This window comes from Mauremys mutica, chromosome 10, assembly GCF_020497125.1.
Source record: "Mauremys mutica isolate MM-2020 ecotype Southern chromosome 10, ASM2049712v1, whole genome shotgun sequence".
NCBI classification, from domain to species: domain Eukaryota; kingdom Metazoa; phylum Chordata; order Testudines; family Geoemydidae; genus Mauremys; species Mauremys mutica.
In genome coordinates, this window is record NC_059081.1 from 27,851,086 (window position 1) to 27,874,768 (window position 23,683).

General features: G+C 42.1%; 1 protein-coding gene across 5 annotated transcripts; it reads left to right on the forward strand.

Annotated features, from left to right (window-relative positions):
• Positions 1-48: 48 nt before the first annotated feature.
• On the forward strand, positions 49-23,299 carry ARL6IP6 (ADP ribosylation factor like GTPase 6 interacting protein 6). Of its 5 annotated transcripts, none has more exons than XR_006582564.1 (5): positions 199-659; positions 930-983; positions 4,553-4,685; positions 15,218-15,279; positions 16,497-16,631. XR_006582564.1 is itself a non-coding variant. In XM_045031961.1 (4 exons), exons 1-4 carry the CDS (start codon positions 80-82, stop codon positions 21,747-21,749), a joined length of 378 nt encoding a protein of 125 aa, XP_044887896.1. In that variant the 5' UTR covers positions 49-79; the 3' UTR covers positions 21,750-23,299. The 5 variants fall into 5 exon arrangements, 3 of the variants coding, with proteins under 3 accessions (XP_044887896.1, XP_044887894.1, XP_044887893.1); XR_006582563.1 differs by lacking the exon at positions 16,497-16,631 and adding an exon at positions 21,656-23,299 and having other exon boundaries at positions 200-659; XM_045031961.1 differs by lacking the exons at positions 199-659; positions 15,218-15,279; positions 16,497-16,631 and adding exons at positions 49-176; positions 21,656-23,299.
• Positions 23,300-23,683: the final 384 nt, after the last annotated feature.

The following is a 23,683-nucleotide window of genomic DNA, read 5'->3' on the forward strand; positions in this document are numbered from 1 at the left end:
CGCGGTCCTCAACCACCCCTCGGGGGCGAGTTGGTAGGTGCCTCGTTACAGACCTTAGCTTGTCTTCCCCTTCGTCGACATGAGTTGGTACGTGCCGCGTTCAGTCTTTTCTAGTCTGTTCCGGGTCAGCGGTTCCTGCTCGTCTCTCCTAGCCGCCCCTCCGGGCAGTCTGGTTGGTAGGTCCCTGGTGACGCAAGAGGCGTAGGCGTCAACTTGGGCAAGCCCGCCTCGGGCTGACTGAGCCTGTGGCCCGTGTTTCGCGCCTCCCGGCCGGCGGGTTCCAAGCTCCGCCATGTCCCTGGCTGTGGGCGACAGCGGGCGGCTGGGCCGGTTCGGCAGGCGGGGGGCGACCCCCGGGACGCCCTGGTTGGGGGGCGGAGTGGTGGCTCGGAGTCTGCAGGCCGAGCTGCTGCAGGAGGAGGAGGAGGTGGCAGCGAGCGGTGTCTCTGGGTCCCAGGGCGGGGCCCCGTTGCCGCCGCTGCCCCACAAGCGGAATGGCGTGTTGACGGCTCCGCCCGGGGGGAAACGTTGGCCGGCCCGGGCCTGCTCGATGCTGTGCTGCCTCCTGGCCGTCTCCGCCCTCGCCTTCCTCCTGGCCATCGCGTGCCTCGTGCTCAAAGGTGACGATGTCTCCCCCGGCCACGGAGGGGGTCGTTTCGGTGAGGTGGGGATTAAACCCAGGTCCCGCCAGTCCGAGCCCAGCCCTGCGGCTGCCGGGGTGCAGGGCGCGGGCCTGGCAGAGAGGCAGGAGTGTAGCTTTGCATACTAGTAACTGCTGTCTCCCTGCAGCCCTCTTTAAGGACAACTACTGGGAGAACCAGCGGTGATGTCCATCTCCTTGCTGGGTAGATGCGGCACAGTGAGCACCTGCTGGTGTTTTCTGAAATTGCTGTTGGAAAACGCTTCATAACTGATTCCTCTCTCTGTAGATTTGCGCTCTGAGAAAGAGAAGAATGAAGATGGTTTAGAAACTGGCTTGCTAGGTATGCATTCATATGGTTCAGTGCGTCTGGAGTTCAAAGGAGGCTAAAAAACACCTTGTCTTAAATAACAGCCTTATTGAGTAAACACGCGGGTTCTTTACACAACAAGGGGGAGCTTGTGACTCGTTTCGTTTATTGCTAGGGCATGTCTACTTGATTACTTCTTCTGACGATAACTGCCCCAGTAGCAGGTGATGGAGAGTGCCTCCTATAGCCAGAACCCAATCCATGTAGCGCTCACAAGGAACTTTTATGTTAAGCACATACTTCTCTGCGTTTATTATTTGTAAAAATTGGAATATGGAAGAAATTATTTTACATTTATTATCTCATAGGTGGAGGGGGAGTTGGGTTTTTTTGTTTTGTTTGTTTTTAATTCCCCAAGGCTGAAATCTAACCATGAAAAAGCCGCCTGTTTTATTTTGTTCTGTGCAAACACACAACTGGCTCTTTCACATTTGGTAGATATTTTCCTCAGAGGAAGTTATGTTGTCTGTCTTTAAAAATGTTGGTGGTTAAAAAAGAGAGAGGAATTTGAGAATTTAATGTCATAACGAGCCGAAAACAATATACAGTTTATGCATGTACCGTGTCCTTTATTCTTAAGAACATAACTAGGGCCCTACCAAATTCAAAGTCCATTTTGGTCAATTTCATGGCCACAGGATTTCAACAATTTTGAATTTCATGACTTCAGCCGTTTAAACCTGAAATTTCACTGTGTTGTAATTGTTGGGGTCCTGACCCAAAAAGCATTGGGGGGGGGTGTTGTGGTACTGCTACCCTTACTTCTGCGCTGTTGCCTGCAGAGCTGGGCCCTCAGTTAGCTGCCACCACTCTCCGGCCACCGGGCTCTGAAGACAGCACAGAAGTGAGGGGTGGCCGTGCCCTAAAATAACTTTGTGACAAACCCCTCCCCCCCCAGCAACTTCCTTTTGGGTCAGGGATCCCCAATTTGAGAAATGCTGGTCTCCCCTGTGAAATCTGTAGTATACGGTAAAAGCACACAAAAGACCAGATTTCATGGTCTGTGAATTTGGTAGGGCCCTAAACATAACATACGGTAGAACCTCAGAGTTACGGATACCTTGGGAATGGAGGTTATTCGTAACTCTGAAATGTGCCTCAACTCTGAACAAGATGTTACATGCTTCAACTGGGGGAGGGGTGGGGGTTGCAGCTGCAAGGTGCGGGAGCAGTCAGGGCGCTGGGCAGGGAGTGGGGTTTGGGGCTTCTGAGCCCTGATGCTCCTGTGGGGCAGGGCTTTAGACATAGGAGGAGTGCTGGGGCTTGGGGCTGCAGGCCCCCAGCTCCATTTCCCAGCTTTAGCCCTGCAGGGGGCGCCTGGAGTTGGGGCTCCCCACAGCTCCGCTCAGGGTTTCAGCTTGGGGAGGGTGCCGGGGCTCAGGGCTTTAACTAGAGGGGGAGCGCAGGGGCTGAAACCCTTTTTGTAGCAAGAGTCTCGGTGCTCTCCCTGGGTCTAAAGCCTGGAGCTAGTCTAAAAACATAGAGCAATTTTAGATTGAGTTTAAATCGCTTAACTTTCACTTTTGCAACGGTTTCTGCTCAGTTTTTTTTATTGGTACACAGAAATATAGATAACAATCAAATGGTATATGGAGAGGTGTTATAGCCATGTTGGTCCCAAGATATTAGAGAGACAAGTGTGTGAGGTAATATCTTTTATTGGGCCAACTTCTTTTGGTGTGAGAGAGATGCTTTTGAGCTTACACAGAAAAGGTAGATGGTGCCAAACCAACCTGATCTTCTTTCAGAAGGTAACAGATTTTTTTAGACAAAGAAGACAGTGGATCTAATTTACCTCGATTTCAGTAAGGCATTTGATACGGTTCCAGATGGGGAATTATTAGTTAAATTGGAAAAGATGGGGTCAGTATGAAAATTGAAAGGTGGATAAGGAACTGGTTAAAGGGGAGACTACAGCGGGTCATACTGAAAGGTGAACTGTCAGGCTGGAGGGAGGTTACTAGTGGAGTCCCTCTGGTCCCAAAACCGATCCCTATCTTATTTAATCTTTTTATTACTGACCTTGGCACAAAAAGTGGGAGTGTGCTAATAAAGTTTGCGGATGACACAAAGCTGGGAGGTATTGCCAATACAGAGAAGGACCGGGATATCCTACAGGAAGATCTGGATGACCTTGTAAACTGGAGTAATTGAAATTTAATAGTAAAAAGTGCAAGGTCATGCATTTAGGGATTAATAACAAGAATTTTTGTTATAAGCTGGGGACCCATCAGTTGAGAGTAACAGAGGAGGGGAAGGACCTCAGAGTATTGGTTGATCACAGGATGACTATGAGCCACCAATGTGATATGGCCGTGAAAAAAGCTAATGCGATCTTGGGATGCATCAGGCGAGGTATTTCCAGTAGAGATAAGGAGGTGTTAGTACCGTTATAGAAGGCACTGGTGAGACCTCATCTGGAATACTTTGTGCATTTCTGGTCTTCCATGTTTAAGAAGGATGAATTCAAACTGAACAGGTACAGAGAAGGGCTACTAGGATGATCCAAGTTATGAAAGGAGGCTCAAAGAGCTCAGCTTGTTTAGCCTAACCAAAAGAAGGCAGGGAGAGAGAGAGATACTTGCTCTCTATAAATAAATATATCAGAGAGATAAATACTAGAGAGGGAGAGGAATTATTTAAGCTCAGTAGCAATGTGGACACAAGAACAAATGGATATAAACTGGCCATCAGGAAGTTTAGACTTGAAATTAGATGAAGGTTTCTAACCATCAGAGGAGTGAAGTTCTGGAACAGCCTTCCAAGGGGAGCAGTGGAGGCAAAAGACATATCTGACTTCAAGATTAAGCTTGATAAGTTTATGGAGGGGATGGTATGATGGAATAGCTTAATTTTGGCAATTAATTGATCTTTGACTATTAGCAGTAAATATCCCCAATGGCCTGTGATGGGCTTTTAGATGGGGTGGGATCCGAGTTACTACAGAGAATTCTTTTCTGAGTATCCAGCTGGTGAGTCTTGCCCACATGCTCAGGGTTTATCCGATCGCCATATTTGGGGTCAGGAAGGAATTTTCCTCCAGGGCAGATTAGCAGAGGCCCTGGGGTTTTTTTGCCTTCTTCTGCAGCATGGGGCATGGGTCACTTGCTGGAGGATTCTCTGCATCTTGAAGTCTTTAAAACATGATTTGAGGACTTCAACAGCTCATAAGTTAGGGGTTTGTTGCAGGAGTGGGTGAGTGAGATTCTGTGGCCTGCGTTGTGCAGGAGGTCAGACTAGATAGACTATCATAATGGTCCCTTCTGGCCTTAAAGTCTATGACTCTTCTTCAGGTGAAGAGCTGTGTGTAAGCTCAAAAGCTTGTCTCTCTCACAGCAACAGAAGTTGGTCCTATAAAAGATATTACCCTTTAGAGAGACAAGGTGGGTGAGGTATCTGGTTAAGATAAAAAGAACTATAAATGTAATATTTTGTTTCAAGGATGTAGAACATTTGTGCTATAATGCGAAGCTGTGTTCTGTAGAAAATCTTCTGAAATTTAGTGTTGTATTTATAGCAACTTTTCTTTATCCCCTGTGAAGGATTTTGGGGTCTGTTTGTTCTAGCCTTGATGACAGGGCTCTCATGCTGCAGCTTTTCTTGGACGGTGACTTATTTTGATTCCTTTGAACCAGGAATGTTTCCTCCGACTCCACTTTCACCTGCACGATTCAAGTAAGTACTTACATTTTTTTTTTTTAAATAATTGCAAGGACTGGACTGGCAGCCTAACTAGTCACAAGACACAATAGATACAATATGAGCAGTGGCTGTACAAGTTTCATGTTGCTCTCTTATTGTGCCTTAACTGATCTGGAAGACACAGGAACTGGCAGTTAAATCGGTGCAAGCGCTTCTGGTGAGGACATGCACCAATGACACAAGGAACATAGTGTGGACATGTTAAATTGATTCATGTCAGCATAATGTCGGTTGGCTTAATTTTGTAGTGTAGACTTGCCCTTAGTGAATATTAGATGATAGATTAAGCATTACAGTCCTTAGGGTACCAATAATAGAGATTTTAAAAAATATACATCCAGTTTAATTAAAATTGGACAGGCTGGTCTTGCCTGTCAAAGGAGGGTACTGTTACCTCCAGTTGTAGCTGTTTTGACTACCTATATGGGGAGTAGTCTGCTGAAATCTGTTTTGTTTTTAATGCACCTCTTTACATCAAGTGAAGCAGTCTCCATTGATATGATAAAGCAAGTTGATATAGTACTCTGGTAGAGGAGAATTAAGGATTTCTGTAATGAAGCAGGGTTATTAAACAGACTACACCAAACTAACCACACATTAGACAATTTTTAGTATTTTAAGAGACTTGCATATCCAGGGGGAGGGATAGCTCAGTGGTTTGAGCATTGGCCTGCTAAACCCAGGATTGTGAGTTCAGTCCTTGAGGGGGCCATTTAGGGATCAGGGGCAAAAATCTTTCTGGGGATTGGTCCTGCTTTGAGCAGGGGGTTGGACTAGATGATCTCCTGAGGGCCCTCCCAACCCTAATCTATGAATGTGACTCTTTTTATTTATTTTTTGTTTTTACACTTGGGACAAAATTTGAGGTATTACTGTAGCATACAGCTAGTCCTCAAGTGTAACACAAAATGTGAGAGATGACTTTATGACTAGAATATCTTTATGACTAGAATATGAGTCTTATGTGATTAAGTTTGTATTTTTAAGTCAAAAATAAACTTGAAGTTGGGTTGTACTTTCATAACTTTATAAGCATTTGGAAATAAACTTGGTTACTACAAATAAAGGTTTCTAAAACTGGAACTGTGACCTTTCACGTACGTACTTTAAGATAGTTGAATCTCAACTTTGAGCTCTTCTGTGAAAATATAGCAAAGTAAATAGACATTTCTGATTGTGGCTTCTCTTGTGATGAACTTAGTTTAAAAAGAGGTTTTACAGTTGCTTCAGTTACTTCCTAGTCCAGTTTCTTTATCTAGTATTTCTAATTTTTGTTAGTAGCAATTTAAGCAGCAATAAAATAAGCAATTCTCATCTAGAATTAGTGTATTAAGATTAGAATGATTCTGGACCTTTCTAAAACAGTTTGACTGTTTAAATAATGTCTAGTAGACTGAGGTTTTAAAACTAGCCTGTAAATTGATACCCAACCTTGCCTCAAGTTTCCTGGTTTGAGGCAGGAGTACTCCCTTGGTTTTTGTTGTTGATCCTCTGACAACAAAATGACTTCCATTAATGATATTGGTGCATAAATCCTGTCTAAAACCAAGAAGCTGAGGCCACAGCTGCAAATCAAGAGCTTCAAAATTCCTTTAAATTGTTTAATTAGAAAGTTTTCTTGAAAGAAACTCTAATATACAGAAAAAGAATAGCGAACAACCAAGTAAACTGATTTATATTTTAAATATGGAAATACAGTATTTCAAGTGAGAATATTTAATGTTTAAGTTTTGACTTTGTTTAAATGGAGATAATGAACTTAAATTCACACTTATTTCTGAAAACTTTTGACTATTGTTACAACTGAAATCTGAGTTTTATCCGAATGAAATTATAGAAAATAATTTCTCTGGTTTTTATTAGTTGGGTCTTTTATGCAGCAATATGTAAGATTCATTTTAAAATAGGAAAATATGACTAACCCCACAAAAATTAGCAGAGGAGCTTCGTGGCAAGTGTAGTACCTGTATCCAATTATAACTTATCTTTTCAAATTGACAAGTATTGGAACTGGTGTGTGTCAGCATTTAAAAAAAATATATATATTTGTGTGTGAATTGACTTACAAAAATTTTCAGTGAAATAAGTTGTCAGATAAAAATTCCTTCGCTGTTTAATCTTTTGCCAATAATGGGGAAAAATGTTAAGACTCATTTTCATAAGAATACAAAGATACTTGTTTAACTGCTACTCTAAACATCACTCACACAGAATTTTTTTGTGTATCAAGAAGGGATGCTAGGCAAATGTTTGATCATTTTTAATGTTAAAATATCAGACTAAGACTGCCTTGTTAATATAGCATGTCTTTTATGCTTTATAAAATGAACTGCCCCTATAATAGAATACCTGGACAGTATTTTGTATATTCATGTTGGGTAATAAAGTTTCCAGTTTTGAAATTCTATTTAATTCTCAGTATAGCTTTTCACCTTATTGTATATTAATTGACTTATTTGTTTTGAAAGGGTAAATATACTAGTAGCTTACTTTCCATAATGAAAGCAGCAAAACATGCACATCTATGCCAGTGGTCCACAACCTTTTTCGTCTGGCAGGCGCCAGACGAAGGACAGTGGTGGCGGTTGAGCATCCGCCGAAATGCCACCGAAATTCAGCGGCGATGCCTCTGGATGACATCACTTGTCGGCAGCAAGCAGCATCATCCAGAGGCGTCGCCGCCGGCCAGGACGCAGCTGCATTTAGATGGCCTCGCGGCACCGCATTAGGGACCCCCTGATCTATGCTTTTAAACACAGAACCAGGGGGTAGAGGCGGGAAGGAATGGTAAAACTGGTTTTCTAATTACTATGGAACATTAAGCTAGTTAGATTAGTGTTAACTTCATTTGCGTGTTTGGTTTAAAACTTTTTTACAGTTTGGCAATATATTTAAAATTCATTTTATAGATAAACATTTAAAATGTTTTCACGGTAATCTGTAAAAAAGAGTAACTTACCATCCAAATTTTTATTTTTATTTATATAAGTAAAAATAAAAATCTTGATAGCAAGTTGCTCTTTTTTTTTTTTTTTTTTTTTTTAAATTGGACTGAACTTTACAACTTTATAGTCACACAAATTTCACAATTTCAAAAAATGGCAGATAAAGCAATGCATTTTGTAATCTGGCCAGCAGGGTGGGTGCTTGCACACAAAATAGCTTCCATACCAGACGGATATTAAGCATCTCCTCTACGGAGCTTCAGAGTGTACTCACCTTGAAATTCAGTCTAAACCAGGAGCACCTGGTTGGAAAAACCTCTTTAATGGTGTATTTTAGAGTTCTGTTTTTAATACGTTTTAATCCTAGCAAAATGCTATTAAATATCACTCCTTAATTATGATGGTTTTAAATATTTTTATCTACACTGAAAAAAGCTGTTTAGGGTCCAAAGTACTTTGTTGCAATAATTGGGCCTACAGATTTACCCAGACTGTGAGCTCAACTGTGTAAAAACAAAAAAGAGTAATATTTTATGAACTTAAAATAACCTATAACCAACGTTGATGGGATAACGTGCAAAAGAGATTAAATTAGCCCAAACAAAAAGGTCTACTGATATAATTCAAGGATTTTTAAGATTTTGCCTTATAAACAAGAACATGATGAGACCAGAAATCAGTGAACTGAAATTGGTATGTCATAAACCAGGCATAATTGGTGGACAACCAGTGAGAGGACAAGCTATTCCACCACCCATCACTCCCTTTTGGGGTCTGTGATGGAGTTGACTAGGCCCTGAGGCCCCGCCACACCATGCCCCAGAAGAGGGCAGCCTCCTCCAAGTGGCCTAGAGTTGTGGCATGGGATGCAGCCAATCAGAGATGGTCTGTAGGTAGTGGCCCAGCAGGCCCATATAAAAGGAACTGCAGTGCAGAGCAGAGATCAGTTCCTTGCTGGAGCTGAAGGAGTGTGGATGGTGTGCCTGGTTGGCTGAGGGAGCCACAGGACCTCAGACAGAGCAGTCCTGGCAGATACCAGGAGTGGGAGGATGGGACAGGAAGGAGTTTCAGGCTGGCTGCTGGGACTCCGCCAGGACAAGGCCCTGAGGTAAGGGTGAAAAGTGAGCTGGGGAAGTGGCCCAGGGAACTGTAGCAGCAACGCGGCATAGTTAAAGGGACACGGCGGACGGCTTCTATCTATAGGGTCCGTAGGCTGGGGGAAAGCGACCTGGACTTTGATACGGCCCAGAAGCGGAACTGAACTCTTTTAGTGGCCCAGCTGAAGAGCTGGGGCCAGAAAGGCCCAGAGAAGTGAAGAATCTCCATGGAGGGAGCCTTGGGGGACGTGTCCTGGCCCTGGTGTGGGGACTACTTGAAGAGCAGGGACAATTTGAGGGAGCCTGAAAGGGGCTGACAGACAGTTTGGACCAGGATACTGCGATAGGCCCTTCTGGATTGATTGAGGAGTGAGCCTACAGATAGGGCTGCAGGTAGAGACATTACTGAGGGCTTTGAGATAGGCCTGGTTGGATTTGTATCCCGGAAGGGGTTTGATTTTTAGCTCACATACAGACTGTGTGTGACTCGGCTGGAGGGCTGGGTTGCTGAAGACTCACCGCAAGGCAGAGGAAGTGCAGGCACATGCAGTCAAACCAGGGGGTGCTTGCAGGAGGTGAGTGGCACCCCATTACAGGGTCCTTTAGAGAGATTTTTTGGTGAAAAGCTTTATCATGATGGCTGCCACCCCCACCATCTTCTGGGACCCCAGGCCTTTGTCATTCTGATCCTAAGAGATGTCCTGATAAGACTGGGCCAGAGAGTCCCCCAGATGACATCACCACTTTTGCTTGCTCAAGCTGAATCCCAGCCACCATCTGGGATGTGAGACTGTATCCTTCCTTCCCACACATGTCCTTTTCCTTCCCTATCTTATTTCTTCTTTCCTATCCCTCTCCTTTCCCTTCTTTCTAATAAGAGTCTGGCTTAGCCAGCCAAGATGGTATATTTTACAACACTGTTGTGTGCCTGTGACCAGAAAAAACTGCTAAAAGCAGTGCCCTAAACAGTCAAATCCTTATGGATTTGTCATCTCTCGGAGTGGCTGATAGATGTGTGCTTGGCCTGTGTTATTTCTGGCAGTGAGGTTGCAAGTGAAAATCAGCACCAGAGACAGAAGCTTTATTTTCTGTCTTTGCTGTTCTTTTCTCTTTCCTGTGGTGTGTTGGTCTTCTTAGGAAACAGCAGCAGTGAGGACAGCTTCAGCCTGTCACAACTAACTTCTCATCCCCAAAAATGACAGTTATTACTGTCTAAGAGACTGTAAACCAAGGGGTTTTTTCCTTTTAAAAAACTCACTAGCTACAAGGAAAGGAGAGAACAAGGGGTGTTGTTAAAATGAAAGCCTTATTGTCATACTTTACATTTCAAATGCTTTAAGACAGAGAGAACAGTTATTAAAGGTTAAAAGGATGTTTAATGGTATGTTTGCCATGGTGCTAAGCAGGTTGAGGTCTCTCTCTATACTGAACCTTGTTTAAAACTGTTTAATGTTGGACAGTAACTGAGTTATATTAACACCATTGACTCTTTGGGCCCATGTCTTCCATATAAACGAATAAAACAGTTTTTCCTAAAGCACTGTGAAATTGAGAATGAATACAATATTAAATGTTCCTTTTATAGTTCTAGAGAGCCACCTCTGCATGGAATAGGGTTCTTCAAGCTATGAATTAATGAACAGATGTCATATGGCTGGTTATAATAGATCTAAAGAGGGGGGTTGTTATAACAAAAACATGTTTGTTTTTGAGCACCAGAAACTTTTTACATGCTGAGTTAAGCCTACATTTTTAATTAATACACTTGGATGTGTAGACGTGCAGACTCACCCCTGCGGCGCCTACTGCTGGTCTCTCAGGGAATTAGCTCTTTTTCCAGCCAGGAGCGCCCTCTGCAGACTGGTGATCCGCCTGTCCTCTTGGCCCCCGTGTCTCTCCCTGGACCCCAGTGCCCTTTTAACTGGGGTGCTGCCCCCTGGCAGTACCCCACCAATCTGGGTCTCCGCTCCCTGGGGAACCCCCAACCCACTATCCCCACTTTGCCTCAGTTTTGGCTACCGCTGAGTCTCCATCTAGCCCCTGTTCACTGGGGCAGACTGCAGTATCAGCCACTCATCATAGGCAAAGGGGTTTGGACCTGCTGCCTTTGCCTACCCCTGGGCTGCCCCCTGCAACCCCAGTACCTCTTGGCTTTATGTTAGGCCACAGCTTGGGGCTTTCTAGGCAGGAGCTCCCCAGCTCCTCTGCCTTTCCCCAGCCCTGACCCACATAGGTATCCTGTGTTTTGCTCCCTGCAGCCAGGCCCTTCTCCCTCTACAGGCAGAGGGAGACTGCCTGGGCCTCTGGCTCACTGCCTCTTATAGGGGGGCCAGCTGGGCCTGATTGCGGCTTGGCCCCAGCTGAGCCTACTTTCCCCAATCAGCCCAGGCTTCTTGCCCCTGCCACAGCCCTCTCCTGGGCTGTTTTAAGCCCTTCAGGGCAGGAGCAGGGTAACTACCCTGCTACAGATGCCTCTGAATGTTCGACTTGAAACACACAGGGCCCTGTTTGCAGTGTTACTAAACATCCATAACTTCCAGCAAAATCTATTGAAACCATTGGTGCTCGTCACATCTGGAAAATCAGGCCCTTGGTGTCTTAGGTGGGGTAATGAAAAATGGAAGCATCTGAAATTAATAGATGCTTTTGGAAAAATTTAGAATTTTGCTCCTTGGAGCCAGCAGTTCTGAAGCTGTTACCATTAATGCTGGGAGAAATTTTGGCTGCTTGCACACAGGATTTACTCCTGAAGAAAGTCTGTGCCAAAACCCAAAATTATGCACACAATATTTTAAAATTCTGCAAATTTATTTTGTCAAATGTGACTCCAGCATGGCAGTGGGGAGCACAGGCCACTGACTGCACTGAAGTAGGAGATGATCCTGAAGCCCCCACCTTCCCCAGTACAGGGACTTGGCAGTGAGGCTGCACTTGACCCTGACACCGTGCAAGGGAAGGATCTGCCCCAGAAACCTCCCGGGGGTTCTGCACTGGGTGTGGCTGGGCAGGCTGTGGGGTGGGAGGGGCTTAGTGTGAGTGGATCCAGGTGTGGGGTGAGAGGTTTCTGTGTGGGGCAGTCTGGGTGCGAGCGGGAGATCTGGATGCACAGGGGATTGTTGAAAACAAAAGGGAAATAGTCATGGTGGATTAACCTCAAGAGAACCATGCTAAATCAAAGAAGCAAGTGGTATCTAGTTTAATACCATGAAAAAATGTTTTATAAAGCTTTGAAGCCTTTAGACGCAGGAGGTGACAGAAATGATGGGTTTTGTTTTTTTTAAAAATAACAATATTGCTATTTTATTTTACATCTTCTGTATGTGAGAATTTTTAAGCTTGGCTTGGCTGAAATATGATTGAAAGTACAAATAATGACGCGTAAGATGAAAGAGCCAGAATAAAACGGCCAGAGCAATTGACAAGACACTAGAGCCACACTCTTAATCAAGAATAGTAGTAGGAAAAGAAATTAAAGATGATTTGTGGACGTTTTACTTATGTCAAAGGAAAAACTCATTGTGGAATGAAAGGAACCAACACTACAAGGTTTCTGCTGCACCCCCCCATTTTTTTAGAAAAGTCCTTTTAAACTAGTCTAGTTCGGAGGTTCTCAAAATTCATTGCAGCATGACCCCCTCTTGACAACAAAAATTACTACATGACTCCAGGTTGGGGCACCAAAGTCTGAGCCCTGCTGCCTCCGGCAGGGGGGCCAAAGCCTCACCACCCTGGGGGGGGAGGGGCAAAGCCCTACCCCCACCACCCCAGGCCAAAGCTGAAGCCCAAGGGCCTCAGCCCCAGGCAGAGGGCCTATAACCTGAGCCCCACTGCCCAGGGCGGAAGCCTTCTCAGGCTTTAAATTTGGCTTTGGCCCTGGGCCCCAGCAAGTCTAAGCCAGCCCTCGCGACTCTGTTAAAATGGGGTCGTGACTCTCAGTTTGAGAACCGCTGGGCTGATTAACATATCTAGTATGAGTGAAACCTTTAAAAAAACCTAAAGGATAAATTCTGCAATAACTTCTGCAATTCAGCTTGATTACTGTCTAAACATAGAATGTCTCTTTCAGGAGGAGAAATTAATTGCTGGATAGGTTGTATGCTATTTCTACAAGACTAATACAGTATTGGTATGGATTCTGATTTCCCTTTGGAGTACATTCTCTTGATTTCTCAGTGCATCATGATATGAATCCACTAACTGGGTTTTCTCTGAAACCTAACACTTGCATATTCAGTTGAAATTAGTTTTCTTGTTCCCTTGTGCTGGGAGGCCATGCGCTTTGAGGGTCATAGGCACAGTTTGAAGCAACTAGAGTTCACATTGAAGAGATGAGAAGCTGCTTAGATTCTTATCTTGCATGGGTTTTCTGTGTGTAAACAAAAGCTATGATCAAGGCCAAAAGTTATACTCCCAAATAGATGTGACGAGGAACTACTTTAACATTAAAAAATACTTTGTTGTATTAGTTCCTTCAGGTAATTGCTTTTGTGAGCTTTGACATCTAAGTTAGATCAGCTCCAGACTAATCTTCTGGATCTTTGTAATGTGCTAGTCCTGGGCTTTCAATCTCTCAGCTGGTTTTTTTATAAGGATGTTTTTGGTTTCCATGCTGTTGCCCATCTTAGTTCTTTAAAACATGAGGTGTGCCTGACACTTAAGAGATCTTATCAATACCTTATTTAACAAAGGAAGGGTACCAATCATTTTTAAATATGAAGAATTCTGCTACTCTCAGTGTCTGTTCTTTTTGGAGTTGAGATAGCTTTGGTCAGGTTCATACACCAGACTGGGAAAACTTTTCCCTTTTCACTGAAAAGACAGCCTGGTAATGTTTCTGCTTTTTGAATTTTTGATACTAAAGTATATATGTGAACATATCCTGTTTGAAAGCTCTTTGATATTAGAATCACTGGGCTCTAGTTTTAATCTGTGTGCATGAAAACTAAGTATTCTAAGAGATTAAAAGGAAGCTGAGACAAACGTTTTGCTATGTTGTTAGTTACACAACTGCCTAGAAGATAAGGGGAGTGGCTAGAAGTGAGTTGGTGAAGTTATGAAGTGTTAGACAGCTTGGTTTGCTAGAATCTAGTAACTTCTGGAAGGTAGGCTGGGCATTTGATAATACAGTTAGATAAAAAGCCGTTCCATCCTTTCAGACTTTCTTGTTGAATTTGCAGAGGTTTGGTTCTCATTCTCAGGGTATGGCTACACTTGAGATTTGCAGTGCTGGTGGAGGCTTTCCAGCGCTGCAATTAGTAACTGTCCACACCTGCAGGGCACATCCAGCGCTGCAACTCCCTGGCTGCAGCGCTGGCTGTACACCTGGGTCTGCTTGGGGTATAAGTATTGCAGCGCTGGTGCTGCAGCGCTGGTCGTAAAGTGTGGCCACACACCAGCGCTGTTATTGGCCTCCATGGTATAAGGATATATCCCAGAATGCTTTTAACTAAATTACTCCCTTTGTTTTGTTATGCTGCCTCTCTTTGTTTTGTTGTGAACTCGGGGCTCCGGGAGCTGCTTATCTAAAAAATAAACACAGCTTCTGTTTGCCGTGATCAATCTGTAACTGACTGAACAATCAAATGAGATAAACCCACTAACTTGCTGTGAATGAGGCAGGCATGGGGAAGAGTGTTTGCTTGACGAGAGAAATGGGGGGGGGGGAAGAGAAAGGGAGTCCGTTGGAGCAGCTGCTTATCTGGTCTGCAGGCTGTTTGCAATTAAGAGTAAGGGGTCAGGAAAATGTTCTGATTTTGCAAGGCAGGGAGCTGATACACAGTGTCGGCTCCAAAAATCCCCTCTGTCTCTCTCTCCCCCAGTCCCTGTCACACTGCACCCCACCCCCCTCTTTTGAAAAGCACGTTGCTGCCACTTGAACGATGGGATAGCTGCCCATAATGCATCACTCCCAACAGCGCTGCAAATGTGGCCACACTGCAGCGCTGGTAGCTGTGAGTGTGGCCACACACCAGTGCTTTCCCTACACAGCTGTACGACCAGCGCTGTAACTCTCAAGTGTAGCCATACCCTAACTGTAGTAAATTTAGACAAATAGCTGCTATCCTACAAATGAGTAGTAGGTGTCTACTGATTTGTCAGCCTCAGATGTACAAATCTGTCTGATACACATGTGCCTAAAGTTAAGAAAGTGGTAGAAAACAGGTGTTATGACAATGTTTAATTATACTGTAGAAGAATTAAGTAGTAAAATGGAAAAGATTTGTACTCATTTCAAGATTGTTGCAAATATTCTCACTTTTCAAGATCAAATGTGCCACATTACATGAAACTTTACCTATTGCAGTGGGAAAAGCTAATGGGATGTTTGATCTTTGCCATTTCCTGGGTGTCTGTGACAAAGACTGCTCCTGAATTAAGATGACTTTTGAAGATCTGATTGAAAGACTGTTACAGGAATGTCATGGGTACATTTAGATGACAGTGGCAAAATATTGTCTTACAGATTGTAATGGGATAAGGATAGATGCTGCAAGGAAAGACTTCACCTTGAAAAAAGTTTTTAAGGTAAATTTTTCAAACTTCCTAAATCCCATTTTCATAAGTGACCTACATTCCTAAACCTAACTGAAAGTCACTGGGATTAGACTCCTAAGTCACTGCAAACATAGCACAGAATTAGAAGCTTGGGAAAATGTTTCCACATACGGAAAAATGTTGTTGTTCTATATCTGAAAAGAGCATTGTGTTAAAGTTGCTGAAGATGCCATCAGTAAAATGTGATGTCCTCAAAATGATGTTTAATTGCACTGGGGAATTTTGCCTGCCGAGTGAAATAATAGATAAATGGAAAATGTTATTTTCTATAATCAATTTAAGACAAGTAAGCACTCTTCCATATGTTCACTATCTCAAGTATTTCTGTTCAATATGAATGTTTGGCTTAATATCTGCTTTAATCTTTTGACTTAAATATCTACTATTTCTACCGCTAGTTATTGAATAGAGGAAAAACTTACTTTTGTATTACCTCGGAGCTTTTTTGTCTGGTATTTTTCCCTCATATTCAAGTGTGCAGACCAGATTGGCAATCCATATGGTGTCACATGGGAAATTAAATCAGTTGGACAAGTGTTATTGGTACACCTGCTTGAATTTGGCACTGTTCAACAATAATGCAGCATTGCTTATTACACAATGGAAGATGTTTTAGAAAGTTTGGTCTGATGCAAAAATATGTCAAAACTTAAAAATTGAAGCGCTGTTTGCACACTTGTTCTCAACTTTTGATTTAAATACTTAAATGTGATGAAAAGCTTTTTGTAATGCACCTCCTTTTGCATTGTAAGGAGCAGTATGTACTCTAGTCCATCCACTTTTAAATAATCATTCCTTGCCTGTGATGAGCTACTGTTGTATTAGCATGGCTCAAAAATGCAGTTACACATTCATGGAAGTCCTGCTAGAAGTTCAGCACTCCGCTTTTTGTTGTGTTTCAGTCACCATAAGGACAATATGGGGACCAGAGCACCAGTCATACATTCAGCATGTTTTCTTCTGTGCTGCCTTGTCTCAGACAGAGAAGGGAATTGAGCACCTGCATGTTGAACATATTTCCAGGATATGTGTCTATGGGGGCCCACTGCTACCCTTGTGGGGGGAGAAGAAAAGGGACAGCCTAAGAAGTGACCCTGACCTTCCAAAAACTTGAAGGGGAGAAGAGTACAACCTTTCCAAAATCACTGTTCTTGCATCCAGTGGGTTTTATGCTTTAATCCCTCCAGTTTAAGTCTCCTCCTGTGCCCTGGAGATAATGGGAATAGAGGGAAGCCTGTGAAAGTAGCAGCAACGGGGTCTGGGGCATCTGAACATGCGCTCTTTTATTTCATCTGACCTCAGCCTGGGTGTGTGATAACGGCACTCGCTTCACCACAGTGAATAAGGCTCCAACACTGAAGTTTCTCTGCGCCAACACCAGCAAAGGTGAGGGCTCTGCCAATTATTTGGATGTAGATGTTTTGAAGTCATTAGTACAGAACAGTATCCTCGGATTAACTTCAATGATGCCATGCGGCATATATGCTGCATCTCTTCCCACGAAAATAAATCTTTCTCTTCACCCACTTCTCTAACTTGTCTATCAATGTCACTGTCTTACATAGACACGCTTATTTGTCCACTCCCTTGCCTCTATCTGCACACACGCTCATACATGGGGCAATTTTTTTTTGCCAGATGCCTAAATATCAGAGGACTAAACAGGGTTGAGGGCCTGTAGCCTCTATTTAAAATTGACTGGGTCGTCCTAGGTTAAACTATAATGTCCCTAGGAGTCGACACAACTCCTATAGTGCTACAGATTTCAGATAAATAGGGTGAAAGTTAACCTTTACTGTTCTCTTAGATTGGGAGATATTGTGGAGGACACAAAGAACAAATAGTGACGGCAAACACTGTTGTTTGTATTAAGTTTTACTTACGCACACCCCACATAACCAGAGAGAGCCCAAGCAATAGCCAATGCTGTAAGCATACTCACATACCCAAAGATATTAGTCTAGTGGGTCTCTCAACAGGTTGTCATCAATCAAGGGGTGGTTCCTGCTGGGGTCTTCCTACTTTAGCCCAACCAGGGAACCTCTTATCTTGTTCTGACCATGCCTAATACCTTATGCATATGCATGAGGATTCCACCTTCCTTTTCCTCATCTGTACTTCTACACGCCATAAATTCTGAGGTGCCCTGCTTATGTCAACCAGTTTCCAGAGTAACCTGTGGTCAGAACAGAACTTTCCCTGATGTCACAATCAGGTGCAGGTACATTGTGACTTATTTTCCATAACATCACCTATTGGCCCATCCTTTACAGTGATCATGTGATTTTATTGGCATAGGGTTAGTCTTAGGTAACCCACTCACGTCAAGTTTCCTTAAGCTTGAGGCCTAGTGTGGCTAAGCTAAAATCTTACAGACTTTAGCCTGTTGGCTTTGCATTACAGTCTTTCTTTACTTACTGTATATACTCGATCATAAGCTGGTTTGTTTATAAGCCGACCTCCCCAAGATGGATAAGTAAAAATGGAAAATTTTTATAACCCATTCGTAAACTGACCCTATAATTCAGGGTTCAGCAAACTTTGGCTCCCGGGCCATCAGGATAAGCTGCTGATGGGCCAAGATGGTTTGTTTACCTCAAGCGTCTGGCTTATGAATGAGTATATACGGTATATACCCAATACACACTCATCACTCCTAAATACTTGTCTATCTTCTACTCCCATAGTCCTATCCTACTTGTATCTGTTCATCACACATTGAGTACATATGACATAATATGTGAGTGATACAGCGAACTAATTGACTACAACCTCCTCTGTCCATGCTTACCCCTCACCCTTCCAGGTTGCTTGCAAATAGAGCATGCTGGGACTTGTATTAAGATGCAGTTCGTGGTCCCCACATAGGGCTTAGTTTCCAATATTCATTTACTTGTAGGTGTCTACATTTGAGACTTCCCAGCAGCTGCATGAGGGGTGGCGGTCACTGCTACCTTTCTTCTATCTATTTCTTCATTTGGGGTGTAGAGTGAAAATTGTTCTGATGGTTGTCAGAGTTGAATTTTTTTTTAACTGTAGTAAGTGGAACTTCATAAGCATTAGGAAAGTCTCTGTGGTCAGTTTTCACTGCAGAATGGGCAAGCGGTGAGCAGTAGCAGGGGCATTGTAGATTTAAGACGACACCCCTATATAGTATGGGCTTGCATTCAATTCATCTTTGGAACTATGAGAGCTAGGAACTTTCTGATGAAAACTTAAAGCCAAATTCCTAGGCTGCTTAGTTGTCCTGCCAGCTTGTGGAACTCAGCCTTGAGTTGAGTGCCCAGGCTCCATACAACATATGGGGAGATAGGCATCTAAGAAAGATTGACAAAAACCACCATGCTGAGTGTGGAGCTGCCTAAGCTAGGCAGTAGGAAGTGCCAAAGAGAGGGATGGGGCCTAAGTCCCCTGCCTCAAAGGAAGTTAAGCACCTAACTCTGGGGTTCCCTAGGCACTTATCGGCTTGGAATTCACGCTGTGAACCCTCTTCTGGAGGTAGATGCCTAAGCTAGAAAAGCTCTTTCTCAAGAAAAACAGGAGGTGATGGTGGTTGTTCCAGTTCCCTTATAGCCAGTAGCCCAGTGGTTAGGGCACTGGCCCAGTATGTGGGAGACCCGCGTTCAAATCCCAGTTCTGCCTGATTTGGAGCAGGGACTTAAATCCAGATCTTCCTAGGTAAGTACCTTAATCACTGGGCCATTGGGTAATTCTAGGTTGTAAGTTTGGGTTGGGTCCCATTGGCACTATTCCACTGTTAATTTAAAAAACAAACAAACTGGTAATTGGAGCAGGGACTGGAACCTGAGCCTCCCAGGTGAGTGCCCTAATCACTGGACTAGTCAGTCTCTTTGGCCTGTATTTATTCTTGTTTTCTCTAATGATTTGTTTCAACTGCTAAGTAAAAACACTTTATTTTAAGGATGTTGATGGTCAGTATTGCTGGTCACAGATTCCCAAAGAATCAAGTAGGTGCTCAAACAGAGGTGGACCTGCCTGGTAATGGGGGGTGGTTGTACAAGAACAGTGCACCCAAATCCCAGTCTGAGTAGAACTGTAAGATTCCATCCTGAGGCAGATACGGGCAAGAGGCTTGAGACCTGAGACAGGTGTTCTGAAAGAACAGAAAGGGGACAGAGGTGCAACCAGCCTCCTAAATACATTTATAAATAAATTGCAGTGACTGAGATGAGCTGCTGAGCTTTGCTCCATGTGCACCACACAAAATACATTGTGTAAGTAGACTGTATTGTAAATGCAAGTGCAGGGGTGGACAGTGTTAAACCTGTGCATGCAACCTTAATTCATGCCTTTCAGTTACTGTGCAACTTCAGAATTCTTAACATAGTCATAATTTATCATCCTTGCATCTTTTGTTTTGTATTGCACTGTAGAGGAACTTTGCAAAGCATTTGATAGCTTCCTTTTTACAGTGCACTTGGCAAGGTTAAACTATTAAGGAGACAAAATCAAGTTTTCCTGAAATAAAACCTTCAGAAAATATGATCAGTTGCAGGTAGATCTGTGACTTAGTTCAATTAGAAAAGGAAAGGAATATAGTTCTGAGATGCGTATTCTAATTCTGGATACTTCACCTAGATTTGACCCTGACACAGATACACATTTTCTGCAGTTAAGGTAGAACTGTCACTTGTGTTATATTAGTACTTTGCAAAGACTTTAGTACGACACTTGTAAATGCTAAAGTATATTTTAAGTTCTAAAATTGTTTTATATTTTAATTATTCCATGCTACTCTCTAGCATGCTGGACCTAAATTCTGCACCAAGGCTGCTTGTTTTCTGAGGCATGTTGAGATTTCTGCAACAGCTTCAAAATTCAGAGTTCTTGACTATCTGTGGGAAAGAATAATACAACGTGGGCTATATTCCTTGTGTTGCTGATCTCTGTTTTGGAATGTTTCAATTTATTCTCTGCTCAAATTTTTATTGTGCCATAGAATTGTGTCTTGATAACTTATACTGCATATTGTCTGCCAGAGGAAAAGCTAAAGGCTTGTGCACCCTGGTAGGGAGCTTTTGCATTTGTTGGCACCCGATAAGGGATAACAAGTGACTATAATGAGTGGGGTTTTGGGGAGGGGTGTGGTTGTCATCAAACACTATCAGTCTGAGAGCTGCTGCACCAGCCAGAGTGACCATGGTTGATGGTAAACCATTAATTTCCATCCTAGCAGCCTTTAACTACAAACAACTACTGACTGTTACCTTTCACCCAGTCCCACAGTGAGGAATAGCTGGATGTAACGGGTAAAATGATCATCTGTTAAATCATTGTCACATTACATTATCATCAAGTTTCTGTGTGTGTGTTACATTGAGACACAGGGCCATTCATACTTCGAAGCTACTGTTTCAATCTGTAGACTCAGTTAGCACTACACGGTTTTACATATGGAAGGCTAGCTTCAGAACCATAAAAGATAACAGCATATTTTAAATAAAAGCTTAGATTTTTGTGGCAGAATCTGCAGCCACAAAATTGTGTAGAATATAGTTCTGGTTATATTATACAAAGCTTGCTTAACTTTATTTTGTAAATTAGAAAGATCCAGTGCTTTCAGAGCTACCTGTTTGTAGTAATAAGCATACTACTGCTGACCAGAAAAGTGTGGGGGGGGGAGGGTTTTATAGACTTCTGTTTTTGTCAATATTTTGTGACGTGGTTTAATGCACATTTTCTTTCCCTCCTTTGGTTGAGCTTTAGATGGGACTTGTATGATAGGCTGAACAATACTGCCAGCGATGTGTAAGCTGTTCTTTGGCAAAGATGGTTTTGGTGAATTCTTATTCTGCTGATGCCTCTTAGACATTCTAGGATTTCCATCAATTTAGATAAAATTTTGCTTATCCCAGTTTTGTCTTCTGTTATTGCCTAGGGACACTTTAGTTAACAATGTCCCCTGTCCCCCCCCCGATCCTCCCCCCACACACACACACATACCAGGATATTCGCTTCTTAAAATTAGCGTTATTTCAGTCTTCGTGCCCAGTCAGTTCTCTGTAGTCTGAGCAGAGAGGTAAGCAAAGATGTTAGTGATGAGGTTTTTGTGAATATGGGCAGAAATTCACTAGCAGTCCAACACAATCTAACTTGCTTCTGATAGTCCTAACCCCTTGAAAAGCCATCAGATGGTGTGTGATCATCAGTTATCCTAAGCCTGTCTTGAATTGAAGACCTAGATGTCACTTTCCAATCCTCTTAAATAGTTACTGCTTTTAGAACCATAAAGGTCTCACTATACCTTGGGTAACTTACTTGTGAGTTCTTATTCTTACTGTTTTTTGTTTGTTTGTATTAATTAGCATTCTGTTTTTCTCTCCAGGAGACTGACGGGGCATTCCTTCCACATGGGCTATAGTATGGCAATACTGAATGGCATTGTGGCAGCTCTCACCATAGTGTGGTGCCTCATTTGAATCCTATGCTGGCTCGGTGATCTTCAACAGGTCAAGATGCACATAGAAACTACTATAAATTGTCCAGTCTGCTTTTTTTACAACACTGTGGAATGACATTTCACATCTCAAATAGAAATGTCTGCCATTCACTGTATGTTTCAGATTTATAGATGAATCTTTGGGTTTATATTTATAGGGTATTTGCTTGAGTTGCATTAAGAGTCAGGGGAGGGGAAAATGCCATATGTTTATAGGCAAATGTGAATTTGTCTTAAAACAAGAAGTATTTACGAATTGAAAATGTTTTAAACCCAGGGGATGACATTTTGATTGCTATTACTGTATAAAGGAGTCTTATCTGCACTTCCAGCTATACTACAGAGTACAGATAAACATGACACTTATGAATTTAACCATTTATTTAAAATGTACAGTGTTGCTAATAATAAAGGCCACTAACTTTTTTTTCACTGTACATGCTATTTAACTTGTACTTGGCCTAGGCAGTGAGAACTAGATTAACTTTTGTTAGTCTAGTCAGTTTTATACTCTGGTTTGCCAGAATTTGCGCAATACTTGTTTATAACACTGCAGAGGACAATTTATTTAAATATTTCATTAGATTTTTTTTTTAAAAATCAAAATATTTCATTTCATATTAGTTTTTATAAACTATCCCCTCCTCATTTTGTAAACAACCTAAAACTTGTGCCTAAATCACCTGATAGTGTTTTTACTTTGGAGTAATGCAACTATATGCTACAACTACTGTATATACAAAAAAAAGTTTCACTAAGAATGTGTGGAAACTTCTCCACTTTGTGCCATTAAAGTATAGAAAATATTACCTACTCTTTTTACATGGTAAATTAATACATAACATCAGTTTCCAGTATTTGCAGTAGGGTACCTCACTGAAGAACTGCAGGAGTTATTTTTATAGCTTTTTGCATCTTTGTAATGTATGTAACTGCTCAGCTTCTTACAATATTTTTCTTAATCTCTTAAAAGGATCAGGAGTCTACCAAACAGTTAAACTACAATGGCATAAGTGTTGGAATTTCATTTTTTACTTATTTTGCTTCACATGCATATTTGAAGTGTATGGATATTTTAAGATGTATATTGGTTGTATTCTGTAATTAAAATGCTTGTAAAGTTGATTAGAGTAAAACTCTTGTAAAAGTATAAAAAAAAGATTCATTTCCAGATTACAAGTTAATTTGTGTAATTTAAAAAATTAACATGCTGTAAAATGTGCAAATCAGCAGTTCAATTTGGACTTAACCAAATATAAACAAATCACAATGATCACTTAAAGTTGACTACACTTTTAAAATGTATGTATTGTTTACATATAAGGGTATGCATGTTTAGTATATTAAAGATGAACCAATTCCTTTTTCTAGTATATTAAACAGATATTGATACTGAATTCAGATCTTTTCATGCTGTAAACCCTACATATGTACAAATAGCTTTAGTCAAATGCAATGTTTACTTTTTTTACATTAAACAGAAAATAGTTTAAGATCCAAGAACTTGTTAATAAATATTTTACATTTTTAACCAAAATTCCTATTTGTATAATACTCAGTTGGTTTGCAAATGTGCCTTCAGATGTATTCATAAATTGAACTATTAAGGATTCCTGCCACCTCCCTCATTGGATGAGCTTTTCTCCATCACATCTGTGCAACCCTCAGTTAAGCCTGGAGTTGATTTCATTGGTGTAATAGCAGAATTGACATAATTAGACAAATTAAGTCTATGTGGGAGCTGGTGCAACTCTACTGATGTAACTGGAGTCTAGTGCTGAATTTGTCCCTATGTCTTAGTCTTCCATCTATGAAATGGATACTTCTGCAAATCATTTGGGAACTTTCCTCATTATAGTAATGTTACAAGTGAGTTAAGATTCTTCATTTTTCTGCACCAGGGCAGATGATCAC